The following is a 25,133-nucleotide window of genomic DNA, read 5'->3' as shown; positions in this document are numbered from 1 at the left end:
ACGCCTGTAATCCTAGCACTTTGGGAGGCTGAGGCGGGCGGATCACGAGGTCAGGAGATTGAGACCGTCCTGGCTAACATGGTGAAACCTCGTCTCTACTAAAAATACAAACAATTAGCGGGGCGGGGTGGCAGGCGCCTGTAGTCCCAGCTACTAGGGAGGCTGAGGCAGGAGAATGGTGTGAACCTGGGAAGGCGGAGCTTGCAGTGAGCCGAGTTTATGCCACTGCCCTCCAGCCTGGGCAACAGAGTGAGACTCCGTCTCAAAAAATAAAAAAATAAAAAAATAAATAGGGCCGGGCGCAGTGGCTCACGCCTGTAATCCCAGCACTTTGTGAGGCCAAGGCGGGTGGATCACAAGGTCAGGAGATCAAGACCATCCTGGCTAACATGGTGAAACCCCGTCTCTACTAAAAACACAAAAAATTAGCCGGGCTTGGTGGCGGGCGCCTGTATACCCAGTTACTCGGGAGGCTCAGGCAGGAGAATGGTGTGAACCTGGGAGGCAGAGCTTGCAGTGAGCCGAGATCACGCCACTGCACTCCAGCCTGGGCGACAGAGACTCCTTCTCAAAAAAAATAAATAAATAAATAAATAAATACCCCCCCCAAAATAAATAAATAAATATCCTGAAGCCCCCTCAGCCACTGCCCCTTTCCCCTATGGCCTCACCTTGCCAAAATTGAGGAGCAGGTGGCCCAACCTGGTTCTGGGGACAGAGCAGCGCCTCCAAGTCACCACCCAAGTTTGAATCCCACTTTGCCATTTTCCATACCTGGGGCCTGGGTAAGTTATGTCCCCAGTCTACACGTGGGGAAACTGAGACTCAGGGACATGAAATCTTTGACCAGTGTCACACAGTGAAGGTGGAGCTGGTATTTGAACCTAGCAGCCTTATGCCCCCAAGCAATGGCCCTCATGGTGTATTGTACTCGGGGCCTCATACACCAGCCTCAACTTCCAAAAGCAACATCCAGGACAGGCTGACAAGCCCAGGACGCACAGCTACCACACAGGGGCTGGAAAAGCCACAGTAAGCCCCGGGGCCGGGCTAGCCAGGGAGGCAGAGGAGCCGTGCCCGCTCTGGCCACAGGGCGCCGCTGTGGCTCTGAGTGTTGGCCGCGCCCCAGCCTCCTGGAGAGTTGGGAGTGACTCACACAAGACAGCAGAAGCCTGGGGACATTCTGTGGCTTCCCCTGGGACACTCCAGCCTCCCAAATTCCCCAGTCAGTAGACAGTTCCCCTGCCACCATCCCCACAGTCTGGAGGGGCTGTGTGTGCAGGGACAGTCCCAGATCAGAGACATGGATGGAAGCCCAGCCCTGTCACCAACAGCCAAGTCCCTTGACCTCTCTGGCCCTCCACTTCCCATCTGTCAAGATGGCCCTTGCCCAGGGCTGGCATCATGCCTGAGCCATAAGAAAGTGGTCAAAAGCCGTGGCTCCCAACTCTGGAATTTCCATTGTCCTGGGGTCTCTGCCTGCAGCTGCGGTTCACTGCATTCCACCATCACAGGGCGTGTGAGGAGCCCTCCTCACCAAACCCCAACTCAGCCACATGGTAACCGTCAGCCATCAGCCCCTCAGAGGGTACAGAGTCCACGTCCACTGTCTCCTGGTCCCAAGAACACCCGAGGAGGTGGGGACCTTCATTCCCGTCTTACATGTGAAGCCACTGAGGCTCAGTGAGGCTAAGAATCCTGCCCAAGGTCACAGAGCAAGCTAGTGGCAGAAGAAGGAACAGTCTGACCCACGCACAAATCAGGCCGGGCTGGTCCTGGGCCTGATCTTCATTCACTGACAGCCTGTCATCCCTGGTACCACGGACGTCCATACCCTACACTGTCTGTGCGGTTCCTTTTCCTACCACAGCCCCAGCCAGCTTACTGCCTGTTATAGTCTCTCCCATCCTCGGGGGTGACCCAGACAGCCCTGCCCCGCGCCTCCTCCTCTGGCCCTGTCCCCAGTCTGCCTGTGCATCCCACTGGGGTTTTGTCCGCCCGCTCCCCCACTCCTCCGTGTCACCAGGCCCCAGGGCAGTTGCCAGGGGAGTGCCAGTGGCTGCACTCACCTGGCTTATTGAGGAGGCACCGGAGCTCGTACTCGACATCAGCCTGGCGCTGCTCCAGGTTCTGCTGCTTGAAGCTAGGGGTGGGAATAAGGTGACTCTTAACAATTCTGCCCGAGCCCCAGCTGCCCTGCCCTGCGCTATTACTGATGAGGGAAGAGGGTAAGGGTTCTCCATTCTAAGCTCTACGGATTCCAGGGAGGGATGCCCCGGGCGGGGGGACTCACACATAGATGAGCTCGGACTCTCGCCGCACCAGTAGGTGCTTCTCGTGGATGAGCTTGAACCAGTCCACCAGCATGTCATCCTCACGGCCCTCTGGAAGCCAGATACCCACTGAGGCCAGGGCTGGCTGCCATGCCTGGCTCAGTTCCCCGGGGAATAGAGGCTCCTGCCCCCAGTCCCACCCAACAGGCCCTCCCAGCCGCTCCCGCACCATTCAGGCCGCCACGCAGCTTCTCCTCCAGCAGCACCCCACGGTGCTCCAGGGCATCCAGCCGGCGCTCAATGGTGTCCATCTCTCCGTGGATGTCCTCCTCAGGGATGTACTGGTCAGCCTGGACCTGCCCAACAGCGCCTGGTCACCTGACGGCCAGCTGAGCCCTCCCCTGCCTGGTTGCTGCCAGGAGCCTTGCCCTCTTCTCTGGCCAGCATTGGCCACTGGTGGCTCCAGGGCCTGGGCCCTGCCCCCCACCCCAGCATGGTAAGAAGGCAGGGTCCCAGTGGGGAAGGGGCCAGTGTGGGGACAGCCACAACCCTGCATGCCACTGGTCCCAGCACCAATAGACACTCCAGAAGGTGGCATGACTCCCTGCCCTTCACAGAAACGCCTCCTGTCTGCCACTCCAGAAAGGCTATCACAATGTCAGTGAGAGTGACCTTGTTACAGAGATAAACTTGAGAACACTCTAATCAGCTTAAGTAGCAGTATATCATGAGTGCTTGATACTTGAACTTGTTAGTAACAAATTAAACGCACCACCCACTGCTTTTGGTGGTGAAGGGCTGATCTGCTCCAAATCCCTCTGGGCTGCAAGTTAGACCTTCCAGTTGGGCCGCCCAAGAGTGCTCTCTTGAGCATCTGAGGCCAGCTGCCCAGCCAGCCAGCCTTCCTAGAGTCCCAGGGGAAGCCTGCAGCTGCAGAGTTGGGGGTGCCAGCCCAGGCCAGCCTGGTCTCAGGGGGCTCCCAGCTGGTACCTTGCGTTTGATGAGTGGAAAGCCGTGTCCAGGGGCAGGTGGCCTCACTGGCTTGGATCCCTTGGTGGCCTTCTTTGTGGCTGGGGACGCTGCAGGCGATGGCTTCCGGTTAAAAGGATTCTCCTTGCAGGAGGACTAAAAGGAAGGAGACGTGACAGAGGGTGAGCCTGGGAAGAGGGCACGTGAGACCCCAGCAGCCTCATATTTGGGAACATGGAAAGCAGGCCAGCACTCCAGTGCCAGCAGGACCCAGGCAAAGAGACAGTCTCCTCGAATTCCATCTCTGATGCACTCAGTCATTCAACAAACATTTCCATTTCCAGAGCTCTTCCCATGTGTCAGTTACTGCACTGGATACTTTTTACACTTTTTGGAGACAGTCTCACTCTGTCACCAGGCTGGTGTGCAGCTATGGCATAACCACGGCTCCACTGCAGCCTCAGCCTCCTGGGGCTCAAGCAATCCTCCCAGCTCAGCCTCTCGAGAAGCTGGGACTATAGGCTCGCACCACCATGCCTGGCTAATTTTTTTTTTTTTTTTTTTGTAAAGACAGGGTCTCACTTTGTTGCCCAGGCTGGTCTCAAACTCCTGGGCTCAAGTGATCCTCCTGCCTTGGCCTTCCAAAGTGCTGGGATTACCACACCTGGCCTTTTTATACATTCTTGTTTAATTCTCCCAACCACTCTGCCAAGTGGATATTACAATGCCCATTTCACAGCTGAGTAAACTCAAGTTCAGAGAGGTCAAGTCATTTGCTCACGGCCACACACTTCCCATGAGCCCAAACTGCGATGAGAATCTGTCTGTTTCAGGGCCTGGGCAGCCACCTAGCATTGAGGGGTAGTGGTTAGAACCCTGCCCATGTGGCAGGCAGTACCCTACTGTGCCCCAGTGATGGTGGTGCCCAGCTGTGCTAGCCTCAGAGAGGGCAGGGGTTTCCCTAGAGGCACAGAATGGCATTGGGTTTAGGGCAAGACAGAGCTATGATAGTTCATTCGGGCCTCATAACCACCCTCTCCCCAGTAGGGACTCTGAGGCTCAGAGAGGTGAAGTTCCTCACCCAGGGTCACCCAGCCAGGAAGTGCTTGACCAGCAGATGGAGTCAGAGGGTACCTCCCTCCCTCCCAGAGAAAGATCTCATCCTCTGCTGCACAGCCCAGTACCCACACACCCAGAGCCCAGGCTCTGCATCCTTCCGTGCCTCTGGGGAGACCCCTGCCCTCTCTGAGGCCAGCACAGGCCAGGGCAGCCCCACCGCTGGGGCACAGCAAGGCCCTGCCCACCACATGGGCAACGTCACTATTTCCCAATCACTCTTCCCAGCTCATCGGAAACAGACGTCACTGTGAGCCCCTTACAAAGGCCTCACCTGAGACCTGGGATGCTCCAAGAAGCACTGACCCAGTTTTCCCTCGGCAGTTGCGGAGCAGGGGGAGGCCTGTGCCAGCCCAGGGAGAGAGGCTCTCGGGGTGGGAGCTGCTCTGGGGTTTCTGAAGCAGGGAGGGTGCCGGGGCCCAAGTCTGGGCACAGCAAGGAGCCAGGGCTTGGCTCCCACAGGGCAGCACCCACCCAATGACCCAGGGTGGCACCCCAAGGCCCCCACTGCCTCTGAAAGTCTCCCCTAATCCTGGGGTGACAGTGGGACAGGGGTTCCCCCAAGCAAGTGCACCTGGGGTTCTGCCCCCTCCCTCTAACACACCCAGAGGGGCCAGCAGAACCAAGCAGCCCAAAGCCCCTGAGCGAGCCCCTCAAAGGTTTTCAGCCTTTCCTCAGCCCCAAAACTTCAGACCAATCTTCACACAGCCCAGGATACGAAACACAAGAATCCGAAGGTGACCCACCACCATGCCCTCCACCACCAAGGAGCCAGGGGTCTTTTGAGCACTCAAGACACTTGGTGCCGCCAGCCCCTCACCATCTGTGGGAGCCCGAGGCCCAGAGGAGGATGGGGCCTGCTCAAGGACACACAGCAGGTGGGAGGCAAAGCCAGAATCAATGCCCAAGAGGCTCTTGCTGAGGCCAGGGAAGGTTCAATGATGCCTGAGGCACATGGGCAGGGTCAGGCCACAACTTCAGCTGCCCCACAAAGGCTGTCCTGCCACCCTCTACCTGGGGCCAGATGAGCCTTGGGAGCTCAGAGGCCTGCAGAGCATTGGGCCATCCAAAGGCGCTGTGGCTGCAAGAGAGGCCCCTCATGAACTGGGTGCCCGGAGGAAAGTACTGAGCCCAGGTAATCCCCAGGTTTTCAGTATGGGGCTGAGAAATAGGTGAGCACACAGCATATCTGGAACAGGAGCAGCCTGGATGGGTGCCCAGCCAGACACTCCCCACGCCTATGTCACCTGAGAAAAGACAGAGCCCAGCAAGAGAGCAGGAGGACAGGATAGGGCCACATCTGCTCTCCTCGGTAAACACCCCTCATGGCACACAACGGAAGCCATCTCAGCTCACCACAACCTCCACCTCCCGGGTTCAAGCAATTCTCCTGCCTCAGCCTCCCGAGTAGCCAGAATTACAGGCACCCGCCACCACACCTGGCTAATTTTTGTATTTTTAGTAGAGATGGGGTTTCACCATGTTGGCCAGGCTGGTCTCAAACTCCTATCCTCAAGTGACCTGCCTGCCTCAGCCTCCTAAAGTGCTGGGATTACAGGTGTGAGCCACCGCACCCGGCCAGGATAGGGTTTTAATACAACTCTGCCCAGGGTCTGGCATCAGTAGAGCCTGAGTGAATGGAAGAGCGGACAGACAATACGGGATGACTGGTCGCTGGTGAGTGGAACCCAAATAGGCCAGTGGAGGGGATGGGAGGCAAACAGGGGCCCTGATACATAAGACCTGGGAGGCTATGTTTGTGGACAGGTGGATAGATAGATGGGAGCTCTGGAAGATGGATGGAAGCACGGACAGATGGGTTTGTACCTCAACAGACAGAGTGGGTAATGGGTAGATAGACTGGCCAAGGCCACTCAGGAAGTCAGAGGCCAGTAAAGATAGAAAAGGCCCTAGACGGCCGGGCGTGGTGGTTCACGCCTGTAATCCTAGCACTTCGGGAGGCCAAGGCGGGCGGATCATGAGGTCAGGAGATTGAGACCATCCTGGCTAACACGGTGAAACCCCGTCTCTGCTAAAAATACAAAAAATCAGCCGGGCGTGGTGGCGGGCACCTGTAGTCCCAGCTACTCGGGAGGCTGAGGCAGGAGAATGGTGTGAACCCGGGAGGTGGAGCTTGCAGAGAGCCGAGATCGCACCACTGCGCTCCAGCCTGGGCCACAGAGCGAGACTCCGTCTCAAAAAAAAAAAAAAGAAGGCCGAGCGTGGTGGCTCACGCCTGTAATCCCAGCACTTTGGGAGGCTGAGGCGGGTGGATCACGAGGTCAGGAGATCGAGACCATCCTGGCTAATGGGGTGAAACCCCGACTCTACTAAAAATACAAAAAATTAGTCGGGCGTGGTGGCGGGCACCTGTAGTCCCAGCTACTTGGGAGGCTGAGGCAGGAGAATGGCGTGAACCCAGGAGGTGGAGCTTGCAGTGAGCCAAGATCGCACCACTGCACTCCAGCCTGGGTGAGAGAGAGACTCCGTCTCAAAAAAATTAAGAAAAGGCCCTGGACATTTCTGTCCTGAGACCAGATCTGCATCCACTAGAGAGGATGTCACTTTTAGTGAGGGTGAGGGGGCACTCACCTTTACCTGGAGCTGTGGGGACGAGCTTCCAGGGGAAGGCACCGGGCTCCTGTCTCCAACCAACAAGAGAGGCGTGGGGGTGGCGCCACTGCAGGGCTTGGCTGGCTGGGGACCTGAGCTGCCCCTGGTCCTGGGGGCAAGGCCAGGGCTGGCTTGAGGCATTTGTTCCACTCTAGGCTCCACTAGTTCCCCAGAGGAGGCCAGGGAGGAGTTGGTAGAGAGGCTGACAGGGTTTCCAGGGGTACCAGGGGCATGGACAGCAGGCTCTGAGGAGCTCTTGGGCACAGCTGGCGGCTCCAGAAGCTCCCCACCTGCAGTCTGGCTGGAGCTCTCGGATGACAGGCTCTCCACGCTGAGTGCTGGCGATGGTGTGGCCGAGGGCGGCTCCGAGTGCGAGAGGCGGGAGGCGTGGAGAGCTGTGCGGATGAGCACCAGGACACCTCACAAGGGGAGCACCACAAGGGCTTCCAGCCCCACCTCCCGGCTCCACTCTCAACAGAGCCGCAGGCAGCCCTGGAAACCCAAGCCCTCCACATCGAGACAGGGCCAAGGCCCAGGGAACAGCAAACGCCCGGCAGGATGGAAGCCATGAGGTGCATCCAGCCACCCCGCCCGCCTTGCGTTCTGCCTGCTGCCTCCACTTCCCCACACTCCCCATAGCCCCCATGAGGGCACCCACAGCAAAACCACCTTGGGAATGCCAGAGGAAGAGAGGCGGCCCCTCCTCTGCCCCTGATCTGCAGTGCGGAGGCAGGGGGGAGGAGCACACAGCCCTCGCAGCCACCAGCTCTGGGACAGGCACTGCCGGGCACCAATTTATCTCCTCGTGGCTGACGGATATGATGCTTCCAAACACATTATCTGCATTTTCCAGATGAGGCAACAGGCTTAGAGAGGAGAGGGCGCTCGCCCCAGCACGGGCTGGGATTGAATCCACTGTATCTGACTCCAGAGCTCATGTTCCTCTGCTGTCCCCTGAAGCTGCCCACCACTTCCATGCAGACAGGCCAGCCTCAGCTGGGGTCCCAGGGCTCCACTCAGACCCCCTGAGCACCTGCCTCTGCCAGCTCTGGCATGCTCTTGCCCCACTGTGAGAGGGGGTCCCATGGAACTCTCAGAGGCGGCCAGACCCAGCCATGGTGAAGGTTAGGGCCAAAAACCCAGCTCAGGGTATCAGAAGACTGGGAGAAGGTGAGGGCCAAAAACTCCAGCGTTCCTGGGTGAGGGGGGAAGCACTGGGCGGAGGAGGCCCAGCAGCCTGGAGCTTAGCCACCACGTCACATGGAGGACTACAGACAGACAGGGACAGTCAGAGTCATTACACCTGGTCACACATGGCCAGGTGAGAGCCCAGGTCGCTCAGGAACTGCAGCGACAGTGACAGAGTTAGGCAGCATTCAAGCAAACCCCTCCTTTCCATGAGCCCCTCGCTGCACTGAGCACATCACTAGACAGCACGTTTAACGAGCACGACAGGGAGGGTGAAGAGATGAACTCGGGCCAGACTCTGCAGGTTCAAATCCTGCCTCTACCGCTTAAGCACTGAGAGGCTTTAGGCAAACTACTTAGCCTCTCTGTGCCTCAGTCTCCTCACCTGCAAAGTGGAAGTGACGATACCTACTCACAGGTTTGCTCTAGGATTAAATGAGAAGTCGCCCATGAAACACGTGGTGCCTGGCCTGGGAGGCTCTGCCTCACCACACTCCCTCCCCAGGCCCGGGCCCCACCCCCGAGTTCCGACTGTCAGGAAAGCTCCAGGAAAGGCACTCACCCAGTGGGGACGCGCTGGGTGCACGCGGGGCAGGGCGCTTCTTTGACTTGGGGCTGCTGGTAGGGGTGATGCCATACCAGGGGTGCAGGGACTTGGGTGTGGACTCCGGGTGGCCCAGGGCAGGGCTGGTGGCCAGGCTGGGTGCAGCTGGAGCCTCTTCCTCCTTGTCCTCCTCCTCCTCCTCAAAGGGGTTATAGGGTTTGGACTCCAGGCTGGCCGCTGGGCTCGGCTGGGCCACCTCCTCGGTGCCTCCATTCTCCACCTGCCTGCCGTCCTGGCTTGGTGGCCCCAGGCTGCTGCTTGGGGGAAGTGGGGCTGGCTTCTTCTTTGGTTCTGCCTGCACCAGCGTGATCCATGGGGGGTCCTTCCTGGGGGCTGGTGTCCTGGAGGGAGGAGGGAGGCAGCAGAAACCATTACCAGAGGCAATGGGTCAGCTTCCTTCTCTCTCTAGACAGTTTTGACTCCACTTCAAAGGGGGTGGATGAGAAACGGCTGTTTCCCTTCTCCCAGCCCCAGCCCCATGGGGCCAGTCTGAAATGGACTGTTAGAGTCATAGCCCTTGAGGCCCAGAGAATGTGAACCTTCAAGTCACAGAGCTGCTGTTAACCCAGCCCAGGAAAAGGATCGACGAGGGGCTCTGCCATCTACAATCCATGTAACCTGGGAAAGTCACCTGCCCTCTCTCTGCATTAGTCTCTCTTTCCGCTCAATGGGGACCTTAATAATCCTTGCCTCACAGGGTTGGTGTAAGGATGCAGTGAGCTACGGAGTCCAGCACTGGGCGGGACACTGGGGCACCTGCTGAGTGCCAGGGACTCAGTAAATGTTAACAACTGGCACAGCCATGGCCCACCTGCCTCCCTACAGATCGACCACATGGGGGAAGCATGGCCCCCAAATAACAGCTGAAGTAGATGTCCTCCACGTGAAGCAGGGTCCCGTGCTGCAGGACCTGAGGGACTGGTACTACAGTTGAGCTTTTCCAGGTCTTTCTATACTCTGCTGCTAAGCCTCAAATCAACTCTGTAATCAAGCCTCGGCCTCCCACGTTACAGGGCAAAGGAGCCTGGAGAGGCGACGGGTACCAGAGGTGGCTGCCTGCACCAAGCACTGCCCACAGGAGCAGGGACCTGGGGAGGGGGCCAGGCGCTGGCCGCAGGAATCCCGGAGTGAGCCTCAGGAGACAGGTTGTGGGCCCAGCTCTCCTTCCCCTCCTGAGCCCTGCCCTGCCCATTCACAGGAAGCCTCTCTCCCTACCCGGCCCCAAAGTACCCCGATTCCCACCACCAGGGCCTGCAAAGCAGGAAAGCCCCTCAGGGATCGACATACCCCTCGGATGGCTTCGGTGTCCCCCTCGGCTTGGGGACAGGCGGTTCGTGCAGTCTTCCTAGATGGGAAAGGAGAGTGAGCCAGGCCTTCATGGGCAGCAGGAGGTGGGCACCCAGGGAGCCAGCCACAGCACCTGCCTCCCCAGAAGCGCCCCACCTTCCTCCTGGCACCCTCGCACCTCCCCAGCCCAGCCCATGGAGATTAGATAAGCACCCAGGTGGCTGAGAACAGTCAGGGGTCAAGGCCAGGCCACCTGAGACCCCGTTTGCATTTCATTTGAGAAGAAACCCAAATCCCCTCAGACAACCCCCCCCCCCCCAAATGTGGGCAGAAAACATCATCTCAACTCAGCCTGGGAGCCACCTCCTCCTGGAAGTCCTGGACTCCCAAGTGTCCTCTGTGAATCCCACAGCAGCCCCTGCTCCCCTCCTTCCAACTTAGCAAGACTTCCACAATCCACTGAAACCCTTGCATCTGTGCCTGTCTCCACCTCAACGCTGGGAGCACCCTGAGGGCACAGATAGGCCTGAACAGTATTCTGTGTCCCCAGCGGTCAGCTCAGATCCAGCCTCCACGAGAGCTGAACAAATAGAATGTTCTGGTGCAAGTCGCAGGGTGACCCTGGGAGTCTCTCTCCCCATCACCAATGCCTTCCCTAATGGAATGATAAGGGCTGCCCAGCAGCCTTATACAAGGAGTCTCAATCCTACAAGCTCACAGAAACCCGGGGAGGTCATCTGGGAGAATTCCACGATGTGGGGTTGGGGGAGAATGCACCCACAGAATGGGCCAGGGGTCTCCACTGCAGCTCACACTGGCTCCGGGGCCCACCTGACCCCTCTGCTCTCCCCCAAGCCCCTGAGCTCTCCCCTTCTAGACATAGACAAGCATAGAGGCTGGGCATGGAGGTCACCTGCAGTGTGCCTGTGGATGGGCCAGGACACACAGGAAGGATACCAATGTGCAGAGTCCCAGAGAGCTTGAGGACACACGGGCACATGCAGAGTGGCACTTACTACACACCCTGAAACTAAAGCCCGCAAGAACAGATGCAAAAGAGCGCATGCAGAGGGAGGCAGCGTAGGGGCGGGGCCTGGGTCTGTTTCGTTTGCACCGTCCCAGCATGGAGAACAGAGCACGGCAGAGGCTGCAGGAACTCGGCATTTGTGGCAGGAATTAATATCCTCAGAAACAGGCCAGGCACGGTGGCTCACGCCTTAATCCCAGCACTTTGGGAGGCCAAGGCAGGCAGATCACCTGAAGCCAGGAGTTCGAGACCAGCCTGGCCAACTGGTGAAAACCCATCTCTACCCAAAAATACAAAAATTAGCCAGACATAGTGGTGTGCACCTGTAGTCCCAGCTACTTGGGAGGCTGAGGCAGGAGAATCGCTTGAACCTGGAAGGCAGAGGTTGCAGTGAGCCGAGATCGTGCCATTGCACTCCAGCCTGGATGACAGAGTGAGATTCCGTCTCAAAAAAAAAAGTAAGAGCCCGGCACAGTGGCTCATGCCTGTACTCCCAGCACTTTGAGAGGCTGAGGTGGGCAGATCACCTGAGGTCAGGAGTTCAAGACCAGCCTGGCCAACATGGTGAAACCTCATCTTTACTAAAAATACAAAAATTAGCCAGGCTGTGGTAGCCTGTAATCCCAGCTACTCAAGAGGCTGAGGCAGGATAATTGATTGAACCCGGGAGGCAGAGGTTGCAGTGAGCCGAGATCGCACCACTGCACTCCAGCCTGGGTGACAGAGTGGGATTCCATCTCAAAAATAATAATAATAGGCCGGGCACAGTGGCTCACGCCTGTAATCCCAGCATTTTGGGAGGCCGAGGCAGGCAGATCACCTGAGGTAGGGAGTTCAAGACCAGCCTGACCAACATGGAGAAACCCCGTCTCTACTTAAAAAAAAAAAAAATACAAAATTAGCCGGGCGTGGTGGTGCATGCCTGTAATCCCAGCTACTCGGGAGGCTGAGGCAGGAGAATCGCTTGAACCCGGGAGGTGGAAGTTGCAGTGAGCTGAGGTCGCGCCCCTGCACTCCAGCCTGGGGGACAAGAGCAAAACTCCATCTCAAAAAAAAAAAAAAAAATAGGCTGGGCGCAGTGGCTCACGCCTGTAATCCCAATACTTTGGGAGGCCAAGGCGGGCGGATCACGAGGTCAGGAGATCAAGACCATCCTGGCTTACACAGTGAAACCCCGTCTCTACTAAAAATACAAAAAATTAGCCGGGCGTGGTGGTGGGCGCCTGTAGTCCCAGCTACTCGGGAGGCTGAGCCAGAGGAACGGCGTGAACCTGGGAGGTGGAGCTTGCAGTGAGCCGAGATTGTGCCACTGCACTCCAGCCTGGGCAACAGAGCAAGACTCCGTCTCAAAAAAAAAAAAAAAAATACAATACAATAAAAAAAATAAATAAATATATAATAACCTCAAAAACACAGGCAGGCCCCAACACAGCACAGCACACAATGGCACAGATGGAGAGGGGCCCACCAACACTCCCAGACGCACAGACTTTTCAATAGATAGTGCACTGCCACCCAGTGCCCCCTGCCCCGACTGTACCCTGCTCACCGTTCACCAGGCTGCTGCTGCCAGCCTGCTCCACCAGGTTCTCCTGCTGCAGACTGGAGCGGGGCCGGGGCGTGGGGGGTGCTGGGGCGGTGCTCTCGGAGGCCTTCCTGGGGGCAGGGGTGGGGCGGCCCACAGGGGGGCTGGCCAGCTCCTGTGGTTTGCCAGGAACCCGGGGCTTGGTAGGGATCTGGGGCCGGGCCTCACGGCTGGCCTTGGGTCCATCGGCCTCAGCCCCTGCAGGAGCACTGGAGCTGGGGCCGCCTCCTGGAACATCCTTGGCATCTTCTGCGAGTTGCTGCTGGTGCTGCTGCTTTGGCTGTGAGAAGGGCCCAGGCCTGGTCCCCGACCGTGTCCCCGGGCCCAGCCTGGCACAGTGTTCTGCACACACAAAGGTGCCCTCCTCGGGCCCATTCTCATAAGCCCCAGGGAGCAAGGTGCTGGAGCACCGCCGACACCTGGCAGGGGACAGGACATGGGTTCACTTAGCCAGGCAGCCCAGCCCAGGCACTGGCTACCCCTCCAGCCGCACTCAGGGCTGTCTCCTCCCTTCCCTCTTCCCAACTGCCAGCCAAGCTCCAGGGTCCATACCCTAGACTTCCCAGAGGATAAAGAAAACAGTAACTGTCAGAAGCATAGTGGAACAATAAAATCACGAAATCAGCAACACAAATTGTGAAAAATGCCTTCAGTTTATGCTGCAAGAGGAAGAAGCAAAGGTCCCCCTGAGAGGTGGCATCCAGTGAGTGGCTGCATCCAGGAGTGGCTCAGGAAAATAAAGCGGTGGTTTTTACCCAATTAGGTGGTGTTTTGTGTTTTGTTTTCATTTTGTTTTGTTTTTTTGAGATGGAGTCTCACTCTTGTTGTCCCAGCTGGAGTGCAATGGTGCGACCTCGGCTCACTGCAACCTCCACCTCTCGGGTTCAAGAGATTCTCCTGCCTCAGCCTTCCGAGTAGCTGGGATTACAGGCATCTGCCACTACACCTGGCTAATTTTTTTTGGCATTTTTAGTAGAGACGGAGTTTCACCAAGTCGGCCAGGCTGGTCTCAAACTCCCAACCTCAAGTGATCCACCTGCGTAGGCCTCCCAAAGTGCTGGGATTACAGGTGTGAGCCACCGCTCCTGGCTGTGTTTTGTTAATGAAATAGAATAAGATACAATGTGTAAGACTGTATCATACAAGAAAGGCCAAATAGTGCTTTGTGAAACTCTTACTCCAGCTGTGCCTCTACTTACACAGTTTTATTTCAGGTAAATATTTACATCTAGTCACAGTGTCAAGTGTATTTTTTACTAGGAGTTACTATAAAAAGTTTCTTTTTATTTTTGAGGCAGGGTCTCACTGTCACCCAGGTTGGAGTGCAGTAGTGCAGTCATAACTCACTGCAGCCTCAAACTCCTGGGCTCAAGTGATCCTCCTGCCTCAGCCTCCCAAGTGCCTAAGACTACAGGTGCATGCCACTACACTTGGCTAATTTTTTTTTTTTTTTTGAGACAGAGTCTCACTCTGTCGCCCAGGCTTGAGTGCAGTGGCGCGATCTCGGCTCACTGCAAGCTCCGCCTCCCAGGTTCTCACACCATTCTCTCACACCATTCTCCTGCCTCAGCCTCCCGAGTAGCTGGGACTACAGGCTCCCGCCACCATGCCCGGCTAATTTTTTTTGTATTTTTAGTAGAGACGGGGTTTCACTGTGTTAGCCAGGATGGTTTCGATCTCCTGACCTCGTGTTCCACCCGCCTCGCCTCCCAAAGTGCTGGGATTACAGACGTGAGCCATTGCGCCCTGCCAAATTTTTTTTTTTTTTTTTTTTTTTTTGTAGAGATGAAGTCTCATTATGTTGCCCAGGCTAATCTTAAACTCTGGGCCTCAAGCGATCCTCCCACATCAGCCTCCGAAAGTGCTGGGATTACAGGCATGAGCCACCACACCCAGCTCCGGCCTGTAAAAAGTTTCTAAAACACTGCCCTGGTAGCCAGATGTGACTGTGTTGGTAGAGTCTGTTCCCTCCTCGAGATTTTTCCCCATGACACCCCAATTCTGCAGTCAGGTTCCAGGTTTCCAGCACCAGCTGCCCCCCACTCAGGGGCACACTCAACCAGATCAACTGCGTGCTGCCACTCCCGGCTTCCTTGACTGTTCAATTTCCTCTTTTGGTTTCATTTTTGAAACATATAAAATGTTTCCATGAATTTTCTAAGTTTTTTTACTTTCCTTGCTGCTTATACCACTCTCTCAAAATCTGGCTTTCCTTGGAAGCCATATACTTAAAGCAAGTTGTTAATGTAATTGTTTAAAACTTCAAGCAGGGCATGGTAGCACATGCCTGTAGTCCCGATTACTTGGGAGGGTAAGACAGGAAGATCACTTGAGCCCAGGAGGTTGAGACCAGCCTGGGCAACATAGTAGACCCATCTTAAAGAAAAAAAAATTTTTTTTTGAGACAGTCTCATTCTGTCGCCCAGGCTGGAGTGCAAAGGTGCGATCTCAGCTCACTGCAACCTCCACCTCCCGGCTTCAAGCGATTCCTGCCTCAGCTTCCCAATTAGCCGGGATTACAGGTGCCCACCACCACGCCCAGCTAATTTTTGTATTTTTGGTAGAGATGAGGTTTCACCATGTTGATCAGGCTGGTCTCAAACTCCTGCCCTCAGGGTGATCCACCTGTCTCGGCCTCCCAAAGTGCTGGGATTACAGGCGTGAGCCACCATACCCGGCCAAAAAAAATTTTTTTAAGCTAAAATATTTCATTTTCTTTTTTCAATGGCCTTTTTTTTTTTGAGACAGAGTCTCACTCTGTCACCCAGGCTGGAGTGCAGTAGCACAATCTCAGCTTCCTGTAACCTCTGCCTCCCGGGTTCGAGTGATTCTCCTGCCTCAGCCTCTCGAGTAGCTGGGATTAGAGGTGTGCACCACCACGCCCGGCTAATTTTCAGTGGCTTTTAAAGTACACATGGCTTTTAAAGTGCTCCTTCCTCCTCATCCAGTAGTTATCCTCAAAAAGCATAGGCGCTGGAAGGAAAACCCCTGTGATCTAGCCCTGTTTCTGTCTCGAATCATGTGGCTGAGCGAGTGCTTTCTCCTCACTAAGCCTTGGTTTGCTCATCAGTAAAATGGGGATAAGCCAGGGGCTCTGGCGTGAAGGGCCTGGCAAGGTGCCTGGCGCACTGAACCCACGGTAGCCCCCTCCCTGGTTTCGGGGGTAACACGCGGCCCTGGCCACTCACCGGAAGCAGTGGCGGTGGTACAGCCTGCCGTCAGCCAGGTAGCGCTGCACCAAGTGCACATGCTGCTGGCAGGCTGCGCACATGCTGCTGGGGGTCTGGCCGGTGCCCTGCTCTGACAGGCTGCCTGAGGAGAGCTCCTCACCCTGCAGAGAACGAGGTGGGGAGGTTGGGAGCGGGACATGGTCACCAGCCATCCTGTTCACATCACTGCCCTCTCCCTCCCTCCAACGGCCACCGTCACTCAAGTGTGCACCAGGCTTCGTGGTGGAAATGGACTTCATCAGGTCCCCAGGAGGGGCAGAGGGCAGGAGGCTGCCACTGTCTCCCAGGTGAGGAAGCCAAAGCCCGGAAGGGGGGAAAGCCTTGTTCAAGGTCACTGAGCCAGTGTGGAAACACGAAAATCCTGACTTCCGGTTTCTGAGGCTTCCCTCCCCCAAGGAAGGCAGCTCCTGGCTGTGCAGCCCCTTCCCCTTGGCGGCTCCTGCCCCCTCCTCCTCCCCTTTGGGGAGCCCCCCTGATGGGTTCCTGTCCTCCCAGGCCCACCTCAGCTGCCTTTTCTGTTCTCTCCTAGAACTGCCATGGATTTAAATCCCAGTTTCTCTACATCCAAGCACAGTGAACCTGAGCAAGCTGCTCGAGTGTGGGCTTGGGTCCCACCTGCAGAATGAAACTGTATAACCCCTGCCAGCCTCGGCCCCATGTACCCTCATGGGGCACCCACCCTGGGGCTAGCTCCCTCCAGCAAGGAACAGATGGGAGCAGGAGGGGAAGGCCCTTTACACACCGTAAGGTGCTGTCCAGATATGAAGGGCTGGTGTCACCTCCTCTAAGCCCTTCAAACAAGTGACTGGCAGTTGGCCCCCACTTCCTTACTAAGTAACCTTGGACAAATGACTAAACCTCACTGAGCCTCAGTTTCCTCATCTGCATATCAGGGCCCATAATGCTGACCTCCCTGGGTTGTTGAGAGGATTAAAGGAAATCAAGCCGGGAAGTTTAAAGCTGTCTCCACAGGAATCAAAGGGAATCTTTGCTTTACTACGTGTGTAACTCCTGACAGTCCCATGATGGTGAAGTCAGCAGTGTGGACTGCCCTCTCTCCCCTTGCCAGAGCTGGCAACTCCTGACCCCACCTGAGTCCTGGAGAAGGAGGTAGGGCTCCCTGCCCATAGAAAGGGACTGGCCTCCTGACCCATGCCTCACTGCCCCAGTCAGGGACACCTGTTCCCAAAGCCAGTAGGGCAGGGACAGAGAACAAGCACCCTCTGAACACTGTCAGGGCTAACTTCCTCACATGACCCAGTCACTGCAATGATAGTTGTCCACATAACTCGCCCCCTCCACCCCCGGCCCTCCCACCTCTCCAGGGATCTGCCTACCTGAGCCACATCTTCTGGTTCCACTGGAGTGGGTGCTACAGACGGCAGGGAACAGGGTGCCAGGCCCTTTCTGGGTGGTGAGACACCAGCTGCCAAGAGATGGGAAAGGGGTCCTGAAGCAGGTGGAGATCCTGGAGTCCCAGGAGGTACCAACCTGGCTGAAGATTTGAGACCTGTAGCCATCACCTTAAGGCAGACCACCTAATGCAGTGGGACAGGAGCTGGCTCCCGCTTCACGCGGGCCCGGGGACGCTTCCAGTTTTAAGCCAAGCGCTGAGGGCAAGCCATGAACCTCACTGAACCTCCATCAAATAGGGAGAGTGACTCCTACTGCACAGAGCCAATCCGAACAATGGTGCCACAGTACGATCACAGAACACAGCACCCGCGTGTGGCTGCACCAGCAGCTTCCCTGCCCCCAGGGTAGAGGAGGTGAAGGAAAGGAAAAGAAAGGAACCACATGGTGCTGGCCTGACAGCTCAGGAAAGGGGCTGCCTCCTTGGGGTTGACAAGGAGCTGTGCTGCCTATCCCCAAGTGGGTATCGGGGGCCAGAACCCGGCCTGCACACCCCCTCACCAGAACAAACCTACCCACCCTGGGTTCCTCTAAGACTCAGCTCCTCAGGCCGGGCACAGTGGCTCACGCCTATAATCCCAGCACTTTGGGAGGCTGAAGTGGGTGGATCATTTGAGGTCAGGAGTTCAAGACCAGCCTGGCCAACATAGTGAAACCCCATCTCTACTAAAAATACAAAAATTAGCTGGACGTGGTGGTGCGCGCCTATAATCACAGCCACTCAGCCACTCGGAAGGCTAAAGTAGGAGAATCACTCGAACCTGGGAGGTGGAGGTTACAGTGAGTTGAGATAGCGCCACTGCACTCCAGCCTGGGCAACCGAGCAAGACTCTGTCTCAAAAAAAAAAAGAAAGAAATTCAACAACACTATGGTTGGTGCCGGGAGTGGCTCCAGCTGACTGGGGAGAGGCCCTTAGAAGCCACACGAAGAAGCTGGATTTAATCCTGAATTACTCCCCAACCCCTTTCTGATTTCCCACAGCCGCTCGGCTTCCTTCACTCATGCCCTGGCTCCCTGAGCAGGCTGCAGCTCCTCCAGGGTGGGGGTCTGTCTGTTGTTCCCGGGGTCACTGGCACCCACTGAGCGTGGTGGCACAGCTGAACACTCAGCACAGTGCCGCGACATCTCAGCCAGGGGCAGGCTCCAAAGTTACCCAGTCTGGTAAAAAGTCAAGGCTAGTCAAAGTCACTCTTGAAATGCCTCCACTCGCCCAGAAAGTACAGTACAGGACCATCTGGGGGAGTCGAACAGCCAGCTTTGCCTCCAGAGTTGGAACACATCACTGTTTCCTTTGCTTAAGCAGCAGATGGGATAAAAATGCTTTGCATTTAGGGGCCAAGTTGTATGAAAGGCATAAACTGTACCTTTTTTTTTAATTACAAAAGGCAGATTTATTAGAGAAGGTATGAAAATACATTTTTTTTTTTGAGATGGAGTCTCGCTTTGTCTCCCAGGCTGGAGTGCTGTGGCGCGATCTTGGCTCACTGCAAGCTCCGCCTTCCGGGTTCACGCCATTCTCCTGCCTCTGCCTCCCGAGTAGCTGGGACTACAGGCGCCCGCCACTGCGCCCGGCTAATTTTTTGTATTTTTAGTAGAGACGGGGTTTCACCGTGGTCTCGATCTCCTGACCTTGTGATCCGCCTGCCTCAGCCTCCCAAAGTGCTGGGATTACAGGCGTGAGCCACCGCGCCCGGCGAAAATACATTGCAAGGTTGAAAATACGGGCAGCGTAACAGAGAAGGGACTGTCTGCCACAAACCGTACCTTTATCAATGAGAATCCCTGCAGGGCGAGGGAGTGCCCATGTCCACACTCAGCACAGTAAGCTGTGCCCACCAGGGCTGCCCCTGCCCACCAGGCTGCCCAGAGAGGGCCAACGAATGAGCTGGGTACCACCAACAGCTGCCCACACCCAACCCACCCCACAGAGTCCCAGAGAAGAGCTCAGTAGAGAGAGATTCAGGTTTGGCCACAAGGAAGGCTGCGGGCTAAGGCTGAATTGCGATTCTAAGGAATCCAGCTAAACGTTAATCAGTGAAATAAGAAGTAGTAAGAATACTAATCTTGGCTGGGCGCAGTGGCTCACACCTGTAATCCCGGCACTTTGGGAGGCCAAGGTGGGTGGATCACTTGAGGTCAGAAATCCCAGACCAGCCCGGCCAACATAGTGAAACCCCATCTCTACTAAAAATACAAAAATTAAGCCAGGCGTGGTGGTGCGCACCTGTAATCCCAGCTACTTGAGAGACTGAGGCATGAGAATCGCTTGAACCTGGGAGGCAGAGGCTGCAGTCTGCCAAAGTTGTGCCACTGAGCTCCAGCCTGGATGACACAGCAAGACTGTGTCTCAAAAAAAAAGAATACTAATTTAAATAGGTGCCAAACACTGGTTTACACATTTCCTCATTTACTCCTCAAGTCAACCCTGTGAGATGGGTGTTATTCCTATCCTCACTGCAAAAGGGAAACTGAGGCAGAGTGGTTAAATAACTGACTCATGGTCACCCAAAGAGGAAATGGCAGAGTGAAAATTTTGAGTCCATGCTCTTAACCCCAACCTTAGACTGCCTCTCACCAAAGCCTCTGGGGTCTGGAAATACTTTCATTTTGTTTTCTATTAAAATATACATAATGCTATTTGTTCAATTATTTTAATCCCTAGTGTTACATCAGGGGGAAGGGGTATAACATATTATTTTAATTTTTCTGTTTTTGCCATGTTCTAAATTTTCTTGTTTATTTTTTGTGCTTAGGGATGGGGTCTCGCTCTGTTGCCCAGGCTGGAGTGCACTGGTGTGATCATAGCTCAGCACAGCCTCGAACTACTGGCCTCAAGCAAACCTCCCACCTCAACCTCCCAAGTAGCTAGGACTACAGGTGTGCCACCATATTTTGGTAGAGACAGGTTCTTGCTATGTTGCCCAGTCTGGTCTCAACAGCAATCCGCCTGCCTTGGCCTCCCAAAGTGCTGGGATTACAGGCATGAGCCACTTCACCCGGCTCTCTTTTCTTTTTTTTCTAAAGTTATTTATTTATGGCTGGGCATAGGGGCTCACGCCTGTAATCCGAGCACTTTGGGAGGCCGAGAAGGGTAGATCTCTTAAGCTTAGGAGTTCAAGACCAACCTGGGTAACATGGTGATACTCCACCTCTACAAAAAATATAAAAATTAGCTGGGTGTGGTTGCATGCACCAGTAGTCCCAGCTTCTCAGTAGGCTGAGGTAGGAGGATCACCGCAGCCCAGGAAGGTTGAGGACGCATTGAGCTGTGATCATGCCACTGCACTCCAGCCTAGGCAACACAACAAGTAAAACTCTGTTTCAAAAAAAAAATATATATATATGTGTGTGTGTGTGTGTATGTGTGTGTGAACGCATATATACACATAATATATGTACATATATACACATAATATATGTACATATATATGTATATGCGTGTATATGTATATACATGTGTGTGTATATATATACATATATATATATATAATGAAAGAAAAGATGGCTGGGTGCAGTGGCTCATGCCTGTAATCCCAGCACTTTGGGAGGCTGAGGTGGGTGGATTACCTGAGGTCAGGAATTCGAGACCAGCCTGGCCAACATGGTGAAACCCCATCTCTACTAAAACTACAAAAATTAGCCGGGCGTGGTGGCGGGTGCCTGTAATCCCAGCTACTTGGGAGGCTAAGACAGGAGAATCGCTTGAACCCGGGAGGTGGAGGTTGCAGTGAGCCGAGACTGCGCCATGGCACTCCAGCCTGGGCAAGAAGAGTGAAACTCCATTTCAAAAAAAAAAAAAAAAAGAAAAAGAAAAGAAATCTCTGACTTCATAAAACACTTTAAAGAGTTGGGCCATGGCTGGGCGCAGTGGCTCATGCCTGTAATCCTACCACTTTAGGAGGCCGAGGCAAGTGGATTGCCTCAGGTCAGGAGTTTGAGACCAGCCTGGTCAAAGTGGCGAAACCCCATCTCTACTAAGAATACAAAAATTAGCCGGACATGTTGGCGCATGCCTGTAATCCCAGCTACTCAGGAGGCTGAAGCAGGAGAATCGCTTGAACCCCGAGGGCAGAGGTTGCAGTGAGCTGAGATCGCGCCATTGCACTCCAGCCTAGGCAGCAAGAGCAAAACTCCGTAACAAAAAAAAAAAAAAAAAAAAAAAGAGTTGCGCCAGGACTGTCTAGACCGAGAGCAGAGGCAGGAGGGAGGAGGGGCTGAAACGGGCTCTACTCAGACCCAGGGACAGCAGGAACCCAGCGTAGGATTCAGTACACCTGGATTCTTAACCCAGCTGTTCAGTTTGTCTGCTGTGTGATCTTGAGCTCCTTGCTTCCCCTCTCTGGGCCTATTTCCTCTCTGCAGAAGGGGAGGCCCAGCTACCCCCAAGGGAGGTTCTTGCATGGGAATGCCCAGTGACCTCACTCAGAACCAAGGTCACCTTGTAGCCCCTGCAACTCTGGTTCCCCAGTTCCCCAGCCTCTCAGCTCTCAGTCACTTCTGTGGAAGACAGCACAGCAGCCTCACCAGACAGGGCCACTTCCCTGCTGGAGGAAAAACCCAAGGAAGTGTCTGCAAACAGGAAGTGAGGGTGGATGCCGGGGAGGTGGACTCCACGCAGCAGATGAACGCAACCTGCTGTGTCTCCTCTGATGTGATTGTGTTCATTTTCTGGTGGGTGTGTTTGGTGTCTATCTCCCCCATGGGACTTCAGCAGCGATTACATTCACAGGTGCATCCCCAGAGCCCAGCACAGGGCTCTTTTACTCAAGAAATATTTCAGGACGGGCACCAGTGGCTCATGCCTGTAGTCCCAGCACTTTGGGAGGCCGAGGCGGGCAGATCACCTGAGGTCAGGAGTTCAAGACCAGCCTGGCCAACATGGTGAAACCTCATCTCTACTAAAAATACCAAAAATTAGCCAGGTGTAGTGGCAGGTGCCTCTAATCCCAGCTACTCAGGAGGCTGAGACAGGAGAATCGCTTAAACTCAGGAAGCGGAGGTTGCAGTGAGACAAGATCGCGCCATTGCACTCTAGCCTGTGCAACAAGAGCGAAACTCCATCTCAAAAAAAAAAAGTGGGACTGGGCACGGCGGCTCACGCCTGTAATCCCAGCACTTGGAGAGGCCAAGGCGGGCAGATCACGAGGTCAAGAGTTCAAGACCAGCCTGGGCAACATAGTGAAACCCTGTCTCTACTAAAGACACAAAAAATTAGCCAGGCGTGGTGCCGGGTGCCTGTAATCCCAGCTACTCGGGAGTCTGAGGCAGGAGGTTAAACCCGGGAGGCGGAGGTCGCAGTGAGCCGAGATTGTGCCATCACACTCCAGCCTGGGTGACAGGGCAAGACTCCATCTCAAAAAAAAAAAAGAGCGAAACTCTGTCTCAAAAAAAAAAAAGAAATATTTCAATGAGTGAATGAATGAATAAGTAAATGAATGATACACTCCTCAGCAGCCTGTTTACAACTCAGAAAACCAGTAGCAAGCATCGAACATCCCCAGGGCCACCCCCTGGGCCAGCCTCCGTGAAAGGCTGAGTCCCCCTCTCACCTTGGCCAGGACTGCAGAAGTGGTTGTAATACTGGGACACATAGGTCATGATGCTGAGGCAGTCAGGGACGCTCATGGAGACCATGTCATTGGGGTCCAGGAGAGCGGGGATCCCCAGCTCCTTCTCAGCCACTTCAAAGGCCTGGGGTGGTGACAGGTGCAAGGGTGGGAGCAGCCGCAGCAGGAAGAGGAGGCCGAGGAGGAGGCAGCGTTAGGGGGCGACCCCTCAGCCTAGGCCCAGCTCCCTTCGGTGGGATGGGGTGACTGTGGGCTCCCTTCAGTATTAATCCCACCCAAGAGCCACAGGACGGCCTGGAGAAAGGGGAAGCCTGGTGCTCCATGCATGAGGGGGCTGGTGGGAAGCAGAGGGTGGGGAAAGGTGCAGCCAGAGCCAGTGTACAAAGGCAGCCACCGTGCAAGACCCCTGCCCTCCCCACCACACACACACACACACACACACACACACACACACACACACACACACACACACACACACACACACACACACACACACACACACACACACACACACACACACACACACACACAGCCTCTTGGGCTTCCATCTGTCTGGGAACTTACCAAACGGTTATTCTCGAAGACATTGTCCTTGGAAAGCGAATCAAAATCTCTGCAAGAGGCAAAGGGAGGAGGACTGGTCAAGAGGGGAGGTGACTGGGGAATAGGGGCAGGGTCAGAGTCAGAAAGGAGCTGAACAGAGAAGACCTTGTCCCAGCCAGCATCAACCTCAGCAGGGTTGCTGGGGGGAGTCTGTGGATTACTAAGGGGGAAACTGAGGCAGCAAACATTTGCTGCTAGAGCTGGAGCTGCCAGGGCAGGGCATGAGTTCACGGGCCCTGGAGGCATCCAAGCAGAGGCTGGGAAATCACTGGGAAGGGGTGGGGCTCAAGCCCAGACTTTCAAGCTTAAGATCCTTTCCCTCTCTGCAGGAAGCCACTTCTGGAGTCCGTGGCAAAGACACAACTAAGACCCGCATGTGACCTCACCCAGGGCGCAGTGCTGGGCTCCTCTGTCTCATTTACTTTCTTTTCACAGCAACTCTGTTTGGCAAGAATTGATCTCATTTTATAGATGAGGACACTGAGGCCTGGAGAAAGGAAGCCACCAGCCCTGGGAATCCACATGTCTGGCCCTTCCACTGCTCACAGGCCCCTGCAGATGCATCACACACTCAGAGAAGCCACACCAACTTGCTGAATCCCAACCCGGTCCAGCCTGCAGATGAATGTTTTTCTTAATGGGGCCGCGAATAGAAGAACAAATTTGAACCAGAGTGGAAATGTACATACTCCGGAGCTGCTGGCACAGAACAGCTGGTTGGCCCCACTGGGCCACTCCTGGGGCAGCTTCCATTGGGGAAGCAGTGAGGGATTTTCTAGTTTCTAAACTGGGACAGGTGAGAGGTGGCAGGGCCTGCCTGGGGGCCCCAGCACGGGACAGCTGGCTGGCCCGCAGGCTTTATTTATCCCCCGCCTCCCTCCCCACTCCAGGCCACTGAAACCAGCAGAGGCAGCTCAGTCTTCCCGCCGGGCAGCCTCCCGGGTGCACCCGCATGCAGCCTTGCCCTTCTATGGCTGAAAACTGCAGCCCTGACTGCCAGAGATGGATGGGCAGAGGCAAGAGCAGGCCACGCCACCTCTGAGGGCTGAATTCCCATGTGACCATGGGGTTGGGGGGATCAGCAGTCCTTCCAGCATTCATTGTCCCATCTGCAAATCAGGAAAAGCACTAGTACCACCTCCCAAGCTGGTGGAGTCCCAGCTTGGTAAAGGGCAGGCCTCACAGATATGAGGGAGCCGGGTAAGCACAGCCCCCTCCTCCTGCCCCCAACACTTTTCCAGGCAGGGGCCAGGGACTGTGAACCCTGGGCAGGAAAGAGTTGCTTGAGGACCCTAGAAGGGGTCTGGTGCCCCAGGGCTGGGTGGACGGGGAGAGGGATGGTGACTAAGTCTGGGCACCAGCTCCCTTTTTGCCACTCTGACCAGGCCACTTCCTTCTCCCCTGGGCTGCCTCCCTAGCTCCCCTTTTCTGCCACTGCCTCAGAGTGCGACCTTAGCAAGGTGTTTCACCTCTCGAAACCGCTGTCTCCCGGTCCGGTTCATGACACTGTGACAGGGCGAGGAAAACACCATGGTACCCAGCCCCCAACAGAGGCTTTTTCCAAGACCAAATAAGACAAAAACAACTTGTCTCAGCCATTTATTTTGGTCACCCCAGAAGTGTTCCTAGAAGGCTGGGGTCACATTCTAGCTACTCT

At 55.4% G+C, this 25,133-nt stretch overlaps 1 protein-coding gene across 5 annotated transcripts in view; it reads right to left on the bottom strand.

Annotated features, from left to right (window-relative positions):
• The window catches only part of MICALL1 (MICAL like 1), a 35,764-nt gene that overhangs the window by 6,788 nt on the left and 3,843 nt on the right, over nt 1–25,133 (bottom strand). For 2 of the 5 annotated variants that reach the window (XM_024239870.3, XM_063723052.1), the window contains exons 2-13: nt 23,438–23,486; nt 22,856–22,997; nt 17,230–17,318; nt 15,851–15,993; nt 12,627–13,081; nt 10,051–10,108; nt 8,722–9,104; nt 6,951–7,366; nt 3,264–3,398; nt 2,503–2,629; nt 2,294–2,384; nt 2,070–2,143 (exon numbers count right to left, since the gene is read on the bottom strand). In XM_024239870.3, the coding sequence (XP_024095638.3) occupies nt 2,070–2,143; nt 2,294–2,384; nt 2,503–2,629; nt 3,264–3,398; nt 6,951–7,366; nt 8,722–9,104; nt 10,051–10,108; nt 12,627–13,081; nt 15,851–15,993; nt 17,230–17,318; nt 22,856–22,997; nt 23,438–23,486 (2,162 nt within the window). Of the gene's footprint in view, nt 1–2,069; nt 2,144–2,293; nt 2,385–2,502; nt 2,630–3,263; nt 3,399–6,950; nt 7,367–7,640; nt 7,812–8,721; nt 9,105–10,050; nt 10,109–12,626; nt 13,082–15,850; nt 15,994–17,229; nt 17,319–22,855; nt 22,998–23,437; nt 23,487–23,862; nt 24,007–25,133 lie in introns of those variants that run through there. The other 3 variants (XM_054543419.2, XM_024239872.3, XM_024239871.3) reach the window with 3 other exon arrangements.

Source organism: Pongo abelii, chromosome 23, assembly GCF_028885655.2.
Source record: "Pongo abelii isolate AG06213 chromosome 23, NHGRI_mPonAbe1-v2.0_pri, whole genome shotgun sequence".
In the NCBI taxonomy this organism is placed as follows: Eukaryota; Metazoa; Chordata; class Mammalia; order Primates; family Hominidae; genus Pongo; species Pongo abelii.
Note: the sequence above shows the minus strand (reverse complement) of the source record. Positions and strands in the feature narration are given on the sequence as shown.